The sequence below is a fragment of the Capsicum annuum genome, chromosome 6 (assembly GCF_002878395.1).
Source record: "Capsicum annuum cultivar UCD-10X-F1 chromosome 6, UCD10Xv1.1, whole genome shotgun sequence".
NCBI lineage: Eukaryota > Viridiplantae > Streptophyta > Magnoliopsida > Solanales > Solanaceae > Capsicum > Capsicum annuum.
Genome location: NC_061116.1, coordinates 147,358,190 through 147,370,917, shown reverse-complemented (window position 1 = coordinate 147,370,917; position 12,728 = coordinate 147,358,190). Strand labels below are relative to the sequence as shown.

The following is a 12,728-nucleotide window of genomic DNA, read 5'->3' as shown; positions in this document are numbered from 1 at the left end:
CCCCCCCAGACCCCACTAGGTGGGAATACACTGGGTTTGTTGTTGTTGTATCTTGAAATGGAGACTCCCTTCTTGTGTGATAAGAAGGTACTTCCTAAGCTTAAAGGTAAGTTGTGCACACCTTGTGCACACCTCAACTAATTCCACGGGTGGTGTCACCTCCCACTAGACCAAGGCTAGGACAGAAGGGAAGAAATCACCCAGTGTTGTCTTCGCAGGGATTTGAACTTGAGACACTGTGGTTCTCAACCATTTCATTGACCACTAGACCACACCCTTGCGTGCTCTCCATTGGATGTTTATGTTTATCCCTCAAAAATCTCAAAACCACTATCGGTGATTTAGATAACATTATCTTGAAATGGAGACTCCTTCTTGTGTGATAAGAAGGTGCTGCCTAAGCTTAAAGGTAAGTTCTACAGAGTGGCAGTCTAACCGACTATGTTGTACGGAGTGAAGTGTTGCCAGTTAAGAACTCACATCCAACAATTAAAGATAGCAGAGATGAGGATGTTGAGATGGATGTGTGGACTTACCAAGAAAAACAGGGTTAGAAAAGAGATTATTCGGGAGAAGGTAAGAGTGGCTTTGATGAAGGACAAGATGCAGAAAGTGGGGTTGCGATAGTTCGGGCATGTAATGAGGAGGTGCACGAATGCTCCAGTACGGAGGTGTGAGAGTCTGGCTATGGATGGTTTTAAGCGGGGTAGAGATAAGCCGAAAAAATATTGGAGGGAGGTGATTAGGCATGATATGGAGCAGTTATAGCTTACGAAGGACATGACCCTTGATAGGAAGGTGTGGAGGACGCGGATTAGGGTAGAGGATTAGTGGATAGGAGTTCAGTTGTTATAGTAGGGAAGAGCACTTTGTTTGTATCTGTGCTTGGAGTTTCTTGTTCATGGTGTTTCTTGATGTTTATAATTTTGAATAGATAGTTTATAGTAGTATTTTGTTGTGTGCTTTTATGCTTTTTGTTTGGTATACTGTTTTATGTCCTGAGTCGGGGGTCTATCGAAAATACTCTCTACCTCATCTGAGGTAGTGGTATGGACTGCGTACACTTTACCCTCTCCAAACCCCACCTTGTGGGAATACGCTTGGTATGTTGTAAGTACCAGCAAAGCTACGGCTTCCATTTTTTAACGACGCCAATTACACTAGCTCATATAGCGTGTTCATAGCAAAAGAACCATCAATCACAAAATCTTGAAAGAGATTTTTAAAATGAACAGATCATCTCTCATGTTAAGGTCATGCAGAATGTCCCTATAAAGATGAATGTAGAAAGGACCAACCAAAACCAAGTGACTATCTCATGAGATACATTAACATGACACAGTACTTATGTTCTTTTAGGCAGAGTATAATGCTTGCGGAGATTCAATACTGAAGAAAGATTCAGAAAATACAATGCAGTCGTGTGATTTTAAGCAAGTCAAACAAACACCAAAGAATAGACTAATGCTGAGAAAGGAACCTTGCAAGACTGAAGGCAAAATCTACACTCACCTAATTTTTGTGCATCACCAAACCATTTGCTCATCAAATTTGATATTCTCACATTAATAAAAACAGCACCCGACTCCTTAGCAATTGCTTTGGCAAGCATGGTCTTTCCGGTCCCAGGTGGTCCATAAAGCAAGACTCCTTTTTGTGGACCCAATAACTTTCCGTGAGAAAATAGCTCAGGTCTTCGCATGGGAAGAATTACTAATTCATATAATGCTTGCTTAATGGATTCTAACCCACCAATGGAATCAAATTCCACATCGATATGATCAGGGTTCACTACATCACATGCTATCACATCCTATTGACAAAAAGTACAAAGGAGAAATAAGTTATCACATTTCAATATGAGAATGACTGAATTCAATATGAACATGATCAATGGTGAATTCATAGTCAAAAAAATGGACACATAAACCTGTGGTGTACTTTATGTATCTATTTTCTAAAGTTAGTATAACACTATATTACATCCTCTCTATCTCACCTCTGAGGTAGTGGCATGGACTGCGCACACTTCCCTTCCCTTCCCTCTCCTGACCCCACTTGGTGGGAACATATTAGGTGTGTTGTTATAGTATAGCATTATATTATGGAAACCATGCTACAAGAAGATTAAATGGTGCACTTGAATAAATGTTAAAGTAATTTACCTTGAGGACTAGAGATCAATTTCCACTTAATAAATTTTGTCGTTCAGTCTTTAGTGGTGCACCCATGTTTTAGAAATTCTTGATTTGCCACTAAACATGATCATTTTTTATTATAAGTTAGAAGGTCTGCTTCTTCAAATTATTCACACCAAGAAAGAAATATTCTACTTGAAATAAAATATACACCCTATAAGCCAGGTACTAAGGCCGGAGGGGGGGAGGGCATATCATCATCAGAAAGTGATCTTAATCGACAGAAATAAATATAATGTGCGTTGTCCAATACAAATCCAACCACCACCCCAATATATTCCCACAAAGTGGGGTCTGGGAGGATAAGTTGTAGTCCATACAGTCCTCAGAGGTGAGATAGAGAGGTTGTTTCCAATAAAACCCCTGCTCACAACAAAAACAGTCCAGAAAAAAATAGTAAAGGAACACAAAACAACAAATTAACACACCATATAATAACATAAACAATACTAGCACCAACTAATACGACAACCGATAACACACTTCAAAACAAGACTAGCAAAATGACTACTAGCACAGATACCATAATACAGTCCTCCTACCTACTAACTCGGACACACTCCTCCTTACTGCCCTTCTACCCTAATTCCATTCGGCAAACCCTCATATCTAAGGTCATGTCCTCGGTAAGTTGAAGTTGCTCTATGTCATGTCTAATTACCTCTCTCCAATATTTCTTCGGTCTACCTCAACCTCGCCTGAAACCATCCTTGACAACCTCCGCACTGGGGCATCCATGTCCCTCCTCATCACATGTTCAAACCATCTCAATCTCGCTTCCGCGTCTTGACTTCCACCGAAGCCACTCCCACCCAGTGTTGTAAAAGGCGAACGCCTCATCGCCAATGGCGAATGGTGAGCGTATGTCGACTCTTCAGTCCGTGGCATTGCGAAAATCAAAAGACGGCGCCTTTGCGAGAAAGGTGACGTGGCGAGGCGAGGCGCCGACAAAGGTATCGGCTTTTAATTGTTGTAAAAAAAAATTAGGGTTTTCGGTATATAAGCTAATTTTAGGGCTTATTTACACATTTTAACACTACCAACTTACTAATTGGTGACTGCGGCTGCTACCATTCATCTCACAAGTTTGATTCCGGCGACCGACGACGAACTCCGGCGACTTCTGCTACTCCGGTAAGTAGTGATTTCTAATTTTTTTCTTCTTTTTCTTCTTATTAATCCAGCAACTGGATATGTCTTTTGGTGTTGTTATTTTTTTTCTTCCTCTTTTTATCTTCTTCTTCTATTTTTCGGCCAGCATCATCTGTAACAGTGAACTTGTGACATACACTGTTACAGTGTTACTGTAAAAGTAACCAGTGGCCACTATCCTTATTCCTTAATTCTTATTCTTATTAAAAGTTATTATGTAATTTTTTTTAATAACTTATGTAGATTGTAGAATTAACATAGCATGATGGTAATATACTAATTAAATTATTTGATCATTAACAGCTTTCAATTTCAATGGCGTCCCAATCTACTAGTAGCAAACAAAAGGACATAAGATGGAATTATGGTACACAAGGACCGACAAAAGATGCAGTGATATGTAATTTTTGTCGACGTAACATAAATGACGGTATTACTCGATTCAAACAATATTTGATAGGTGGAAACAAAAATGTGAGGATATGTCAAACTTGTTCAACAAACATTAGGGATGAAGTAGAGGCATTTGTTGATAGCAAAGCCGCAATAAATCCAAAGAATCAACGATATAAGCCATCATATAATATCATTGATGATGATGATATGAATGAACATTTTGGAAATGATGCCTCTCCAAATATCAAAAAATGTCTTCGAGTGGTGGTAGTGTATCATCCTCGGCACATGTGACGAAAGGTTCTATGGATAAGTTTTATCTACAAAAGCCACAATATAACACCGGCTTTGAAAAGGTGGGAGTAGGAGGAGGACGACGAATTAATGACAAAAAATCTTAAGGGAGTGGGTTGTAAATGCTTTCGCGGTATGGATGTATGATGCGGGCCTCCCATTTAATTGTGTTAATTATGATTCATTTACTAACTTCATAGAAGCGGTAGGACAACATAACCCGGGAATAGAGCCACCTACCTATCAGAGTTTCTCAATTAAAGAAGTAAAGAAAGTTGATGAACTTGTTGAGAAGCATAAGGTGCAATGGCAAAAGTATGGTTGTTCCATTATGATGGATAAATGGATAGCTCGTAATGGAAAAATGATCATTAATATTTTGGTCAATTGTCCGATAGGGAGCATCTTTCTTGGTTCTGTTGATGCTAGCAATGAGTCCACCACCGGCACTAAGATGTACAGCTTGTTTGAGAAGACAATTGAGGATATTGGACCAGAAAATGTTGTACAAGTTGTAACTAATAATGCCAGTGAGAAAGTAAAAGCGGGGAGCTTATGAGGGCTGTGTACCCACATATCTATTGGACTCTATGTGCTGCTCATAGCATCAATTTGATGTTGCAAGACATAATCAAGATTAATCCATATGCCTCAGGTAATACTTAACACCTCTTTTTTTTTTAGTTATTACTTATTACTAAAGTCTGAATATTTATTAAGCTAATAGTTGATATAATGTCTTCTACAGTTTTTAAGAAGGCCACAAAGGTGGTTTCTTACATAAGTCAAAGGTCGTTGTTGTTGAACTTGGTGAGAAAATTCACCAATGAGAAAAATTTGGTGAAACCGGCCAAGACAAGATTCGCAACGGCCTTTTTGACTTTGGAGACTATGTACAAACAAAGGAAGAATTTGAGAACCTTGATCATCTCCAATAAATGGAGTTCTAGTAAATTTGCAAAGGAAGTTCTGGGGAAAGAAGTTCCCGCCATTCTTTATTCTGCATATTTTTGGAATGATGTAGTCAAGGCTCTTAAAGTTTGTGGTCATTTGGTCTCGTTCCTTCACTTGGTAGATGGGGAAACAAGACCCCCAATGGGCTATATGCTTGAAGCAATGGATAAGGCGAAGGAAACTATTCAACGGGGGTTTGATGGAGTTTCGAGGCATAATGAGAAAGTCCTCGAAATAATTGATTCAAGGTGGACTGACCAACTCAAGCGACCATTGCACTCTGCGGGGTATATTTTGAATTCGGGACTGTACTTTAAATCAATGATGAGTGAGGAGAAAATTGCTTAAGTGTGGGAGAGTTACTACACTTGTGTTGAGACGATGGTCCCCGATCTTTCCATACAAGATTTACCACTTGCTGAGCTTGCTAAGTCCAAGAGTCGGATGGCTTGTTTGGTTCTGGTCAAGCTGTTAGAGCCAGAGACACAAGGTCATCGGGTTAGTGAATATTGAATTGGTTTAGTTATCTTTATTTTAAAGCACCTTAAGTTATTGACTTTTTTATACTTGTTAACCTTCAATTTTTTTCTTTCTATAGTTGAGTGGTGATCCTTATTTGGTAGCGGAACTCCAAATTTGCAAAGATTTGTCATGAGAGTTCTGAGTTTAACTTGTAGTGCATCTGGATGCGAGCGGAATTAGAGTGTCTTTGAACATGTGAGAACGAGTTATTATATTCAACTTTCTATATTAAAGCGATTATTATTCGAATCTAATTAGTAATTACTTTATTATGTACAGATTCATTCGAAGAAGAGAAATAGGCTTGAGCTATCGCGTCTCAATGATCTAGTGTACGTTAAGTACATTAGAACATTGGCACGTCACTATAATATTCGCGACACCATTGATCCTATTATCTTGGAAAATATTGAAGATGCTAATGAATGGTTACTTGTTGGCCCCGAAGATCAAGAAGATGAACTGGTGTATGAGGAAGGTGATCTTAATTGGGGCACTGTTGCTATGGCAGCTGGAGTTGATGAAGATAATATCTATGGTGTAAGGAGAAAGTCAAGGTCAAGGTCACTTGACAAGGGAAAATCAACAAGTTCAAGCCAGACTCGGGCCCTAGTTGATGAAGAATCCAAAGAGGAAGAAGATGAGGGGCAATATAATGAAATGCATGTCGGAATTGAAGATTATGCAAATCTTGAAGAAGAATAAACTTGTTTTATGGCTATTGAATTGTTGAGTCATTTAAGTTCTAGACTTTTAGTATCTATCTACTATCTATTTTTAATTTTTGACTTGAAATATTTCCTAATATATTAGTGTTATTAAATTCTGATCATTTATATATTATTTTAATTTTTTATATAAAGAAGAATAGAAAGAAGAGGAGTAAAGAAGAGGAGTAGGGAGTGTAGACCTAGAATTAAGTGGGGCGGCCTAACGCCAGTGATTGCGTGGGAGATAGGGGAGAAGTTGGCGGGAATGGGGGTGTGGGAGTGTAGGGGAGACGTGGATAGTATGTGGGATAGGGCGGCTAGGTGCATCAGGGAGAATGCAAGTGAGGTGTTGGGTGTTTCTAGGGGCCGGGTCGGGCACCATCGGGGGGATTGGTGGTGGAATGAAGAGGTGGAGAAGAAAGTGGGGACCAAGAAAGGGGCGTATGCCAAGTTGGTGGAGAGTAAGGACGAAGAGGAGAGGCGGGTAAACAGGAAAGAGTACAAGCTAGCGAGGAAGGAGGCTAAGTCAGCTAAGACGGCCGCCTTTGAGAGCTTGTATGCAGGGTTACAGGGGAAAGAAGGGGAGAAAAAGTTGTTTAGACTCGCTAAGGCTAGGGAGAAGAAGGGTCGTGACCTCGATCAGGTGAGGTGCATTAAGGGGGAGGACGGTAGAGTGTTGGTGGAGGACGGCCACATTAAGAATAGATGACAGTCGTACTTTCATAGGCTCTTGAATGACGAAGGGGATAGAGCTATTGTGTTAGGGGAACTGGAGCACTCAGAGGAGTGTCGGGATTTTAGCTATTGTAGACGTTTTAAGGTAGAAGAGGTTAGACAGGCTGTTCGCAGAATGCGAAGGGGTAGGGCGACGGGGCCGGATGAGATACCGGTGGAGTTTTGAAAGTTCGTTGGAGAGGCTGGTGTAAGGTGGTTGACTGGATTGTTTAATGAAATCTTCAAGACGGCAAAAATGCCCGAGGCTTGGAGGTGGAGTACCATGATCCTTCTCTATAAGAATAAGGGGGACATCCAGAGTTGCAATAACTATAGGGGGATTAAGTTATTGGGTCACTCTATGAAGATCTGGGAGAGAGTGGTCGAGGTGAGGCTGAGACGGATAGTGTCTATCTCAGAAAACCAGTTTGGATTTATGTCTGGCCGCTCGACGACGGAGGCAATTCATCTGGTACGGAGGTTGGTGGAACAGTATAGGGAAAGGAAGAAGGACCTGCACATGGTGTTTATCGACCTGGAGAAGGCCTACGACAAAGTCCCCAGGGAGGTGCTTTGGAGATGCTTGGAGGTGAGTGGAGTACCGCTGGCATATATCAGAGCAATTAAGGATATGTATGAAGGAGCGAAAACTAAGGTGAGGACGGCGGGAGGAGACTCAGAGCATTTCACTGTCCTGATAGGGTTGCATCAGGGTTGCATCAGGGATCTACTCTTAGTCCCTTTTTGTTTGCGTTGGTGATGGATGTGTTGACGCGGCGTATTCAAGGGGAGGTGTCGTGGTGTATGCTTTTTGCAGACGATGTAGTTCTGATAGATGAGACTCGAGGGGATGTGAGTGACAAATTAGAGGTGTGGAGGCAAACCCTTGAGTCTAAAGGGTTCAGGGTGAGCAGAAGCAAGACAGAGTATGTGGAATGCAAGTTTAATGACGTGAGGCGGGAGAATGAGGTAGTAGTGAAGCTAGAATCACAGGAGGTATGTAAGAGGGAGAGTTTCAAGTATCTCGGGTCCGTGATCCAGAGTAACGGTGAGATTGACGAGGATGTCTCGCACCGTATTGGGGCGGGATGGATGAAGTGGAAGCTCGCGTCGGGGGTACTGTGTGATAAAAAGGTGCCGCCCAAGCTTAAAGGCAAATTCTACAGGGCGGTAGTCCGTCCGGCCATGTTGTATGGAGCGGAGTGTTGGCCGAACTCCCACATCCAAAAAATGAGGGTGGCAGAAATGCGGATGCTGCGCTGGATGTGTGGGCTGACTAGAGGGGATAAAGTTCGGAATGAGACTATCCGGGAGAAGGTTGGTGTGACTCCAGTAAAGTGCAAGATGCGGGAAGCCCGATTGAGATGGTTCGGACACGTGAAGAGGAGGGGCATGGATGCCCCGGTCCTTAGGTGTGATAGGCTAGCGTTGGATGGTTTTAGGCGGGGTAGGGGTAGGCCGAAGAAGTACTGGGGTAAGGTGATTAGGCGGGACATGGAGCAGTTACAGCTCACCGAGGACATGACCCTAGATAGGAAGGTCTGGAGGACGCGAATTAGGGCAGAGGACTAGGGCCAGTTTGAGTCGCTAGTGTAGGGAATTGCTTGGTGGGGGTTTTATTCCTGTTATGAGTCCGTGTTATATGTTTTATTACGAATCTGTGTGCTTTCCTCTGTTTTATATTACTTATGGGTGACGTATTTATGTTATGTAATCTTGTGCTGTGCTTTACTATGTGTTTGTGTGGTATCTCGTGCCTTGTGCCGGGGGTCTATCGGAAACAGCCTTTCTACTTCTTCAGAGGTAGAGGTATGGACTGCGTACATCTTACCCCCCCAGACCCCACTAGGTGGGAATACACTGGGTTTGTTGTTGTTGTAATTGTCGTCGTACATTCAAAAGGCGCTCACCTCTCCGAGTGGCGAGGCGGGGCCTCGTCGCCTCTTGTCGCCTTTCGTTGTCCAAAACACTGCTCCCACCTTATCACAAAGATTCTCATTTCTAATCCTATCTTTCCTCATAAACCCACACATCCATCGTAGCATGCTCATCTCCGACACCTTCATTTTTGGATGCCGGAGTTCTTCACTAGCCAACACTCCGCCCCATACAACATAGCTGGTCTAACCACCACCAAAGACAATGCTCTAAATAATTCAAACAGATAAAGAAAAACGAAAGTACACTATCGTCTTCAATTAAAAATATCATCTAAACCAAATTTCCAGAAAATTGAGTGAGACTAACAAATATAAACATTTCAAAATAAGTAGAAAGACGCAAAGTTCTGAAAATCACTCTCTTTAACACATCTAACACCGACTAATATTACTGAACAAGAGAGTTGTCTCAACAATGTAATGATGGATTATTCAACGTAAATACTAGTATTAATAATTGATAGCAAGTGAACACCTAAATCTTAATCTTTTCCAAATTACTAAAGATTAGAAGACTGAAATCACGGTACAACTTTCATCAGCAAGGGTTGGTATGCCATTACTCATTACTTCTGTCTCACATATGAATAAGCGCATACATGCGTAAAGATGGTTCCTTTCAACATAAGCTCAAATCAGAAAACCATTTATTCTGTAAAAAAAAATTGAGTTCCTATAGCAATGAAGCACCAAAACAATAATTTCAATGAGCCGAAAATATCCAAATCAAATTTCCAGCTAAAAATTTTGAACTAACTTTAGGAAGCAAGCTAATTCTTATTCAAATAACAATTAGATGCAGAATTTTTACTATCTCAGCTAACAAAGCTCTTTTCTCTTGAAACAGATGCTACATGCAGCTGTGGATGTGACATACACTAAACGGGCATACGTGAAAGATTACAAAGCAGCAACAACAACATACCCAGAATAGTATAGTACCGCAAAGTTGGGTCTGGTTGGGTAGAATGTACCAGACCTTACCGCATGTGAAAGATTACTATGATTTCAAAATATATTAAATTTGGAAACACAATTTCATAAGTTTAATGGGTCCAGCAATATATTGAACCCATCAAGTTCAAATGTTGAACTCGTCTCAACAACCTATAAGCATGAAGAACTAGGTGATGAGAGCAATTACCACGACCAAAATAAGCACAATTACCTTGAGGACTAGAGATCACTTCTCACTTAATAAATTTAATAAGAACTGGGATATATTGAACCCGTCTAAATTAATATATGAATGTTAAGTTATTTACCTTGAGGACTAGAGATCAATTCCCACTTAATAAATTTTGTCCCTTTGTTTTTTTAGTAATACACACATATTTCAGAAATTCTAGATTAGCCACTGAACATGATCGTTTTTGACTATTAAGTTAGAAGGTTCTATAAAGTCTGCTTCTTCAAATTATTCACACCAAGAAAGAACTATTCTACTTGAAATAAAAATTTTCAGATATCACAGGTAGATTATACCGGTAGGTTAAAAAAGAATAAAGAGGGGGATCTGGCAAATCAATAAGAAAATAAGTAAATATAATGGGCACTGTCTAATACTCTAAATAACTCAAACCGGTGAAGAAAAACAGAAGTACACTATCATTTTCAATAAAAGAAGATATCATTTACACAAATTTTTCAGAAAATTGAGTCAGACTCACAAATACAACAATTTCACAAGCAGTATAAGGGCAATAGTTTTGAAATCTACATTACTCTCTTTAACACAGCCAACACCAACAATATTATTTAACAAGAGAGTTGCCTCACCAATGTAATGCAGGATTATTAAACATACAAACAAGTACTATTAATTGATAGCATGTGAACATCCAAATCTTAATCCTTGCCAAATGAATCAAGATTAGAAGACTGATCACTATGCCCTTGCTCATAACTTCCGTCTTACAGACGAATAAGCACATGCATGCGGAAAAGATGATTCCTTTCACCATAATTAGCTCGTACAGAAACCCATTTATTCTGTAAAAGAATTTGAGCTCCTATAGCAATCAATCCCCAAAACAATAATTTCAGTGAGCCGAAAATATCCAAATCAAATTTCCAGCTAAAAATTTCGAACTAACTTTAGGAAGCAATCTAATATAATTCTTATCCAAATAGCTGTTAGATGCAGCATTTTTACCATCTCACCTACAAAAACTCTTTTCTCTCGAAGCACATATTATATACAGCTGTGGATGGGACATACACTCAACAGGTATATGTGAAAGATTATTAAGCAACAACAACAACATACCCATTATAGTATAGTACCACAAAGTGAGTCTTGAGAGGATAGAATGTACGCAGACCTTACCACATGTGAAAGATTACTAAGATTTCAAGGGAAAACATTAAATTTTGAAAGCACAATTTCACAAGTGTATTGGATAAATTGAACCCATCATATTTAAATTCTAAATTCGCCTCTTTATAGCGTGTAAGCCAGAACCATCAAGAACTAGGAGATGAGAGGAATAACCAAAACCAAAAAGAAAAAAAAAATTATGTATACGCACATATATGAAGTTGCAAGAATTCAATTAAAATATACTACTGAATTAGAATCAAATGAAATCATATTGGCCTGATAAAAAGAAGAATAGAATAAAGACCTCATAGGGATTGGTTTGAATAAGGGGACGACCCAATCGCTTAGCAATTTCCTTCTTATGTTCAAGTGCCTTCTTGGATGCCTCTCGGTTGGGGTCAAGCTGTCGGAGCCCCACAAACAAGACAAGGCAACTAAGTGCTGCACTTGCCGCATACAGTATCAATTCTTGTAACAACTTCGTCTCTGATGAACCACTTTTCATCCTAAATTACGCTTTAATTATTTATTTATCTGTAATGGGAGTTTTGGGTTTCAAAAGTTTATATGATATCAAGAAAACTTGAGGATTCAGACGGTTTATCGGAGACCGAGGTTAATTTATGTAAATGCCCCTTTAACCAACGGATTAATCTCTTGGCGGCGCTGCTTTTTTTTGGGCCATAATCAGACCCTCAGAGTTTTGGGCTTCCACTCCAATCCACTAATTGGGCTCTATCACATGTTCCTAACAAGTTTTTGCATGGATTCTTTCTCGCATAGGTAACATGATTTTGAAAGAAAATTTTACTTCTCCAATTCAAGGACCGTTTGATCATAAATAGTATTCACTATATTTTGAAATATATTTTCATTTTATTCTGAAAATTTAATTTTTAATTTCACTTTTTGTACGTTTTAAGAGAAAATAGCCAAATACTCCTTCAATCTATTACCAGATTTTCAACTACACTTTAACTTTTCGAGGGTCCTATCACTCCATTAGACTGTTTAAAATTAAAATTATTATCTCCCTAAATGCTTACATGACAAGGTGAGTTTAATTCACTCTCTTTGAGAGAGTGAGCACTCAAAATATATTACTAAACTTTTATTTTTAGTATTTCTTTTCAGTAATATATGTATTTTTAGTTATTCTTTTTTCTTCTTTTGTTTTCCTTCTTCCTCGTAGCAATATATATCAATTTTTCCACCACTCACCATCTCACTGTCAGTGTCACCGCTACCATCTCCACCAGATTCACCATGGAACTTTAAGATTTCTCTTAATTTTTGATACTACAATTTGTGCAGGGAAGTAGGAAATATTGAAAATCAACTTTTAGATGTCAACCCACATGGTCAATTGGATTGTCAAATTCTATTCTTTGTTCTTCGAAACACATCAGTTTGAAAATTATAATCTAAATTTTTTTTCCTTGATTTTTTTACAAACTTCTATGTAATTTTGAGAATGAATATGAAAATGGAAAGATCAATGTTTATGCTTTATGTAGTAGTATTC

At 39.4% G+C, this 12,728-nt stretch overlaps 1 protein-coding gene across 2 annotated transcripts in view; it reads right to left on the bottom strand.

Annotated features, from left to right (window-relative positions):
* The window catches only part of LOC107873099 (outer mitochondrial transmembrane helix translocase), a 20,801-nt gene extending 8,763 nt beyond the window's left edge, over nt 1-12,038 (bottom strand). For both annotated transcript variants that reach the window (XM_016719825.2, XM_016719826.2), the window contains exons 1-2: nt 11,508-12,038; nt 1,513-1,813 (exon numbers count right to left, since the gene is read on the bottom strand). In XM_016719825.2, coding sequence (XP_016575311.1) covers nt 1,513-1,813; nt 11,508-11,708 — 502 coding nt within the window. In that variant the 5' untranslated portion in view covers nt 11,709-12,038. The remainder of the gene's footprint in view (nt 1-1,512; nt 1,814-11,507) is intronic.
* Between the last annotated feature and the right edge of the window lie 690 nt (nt 12,039-12,728).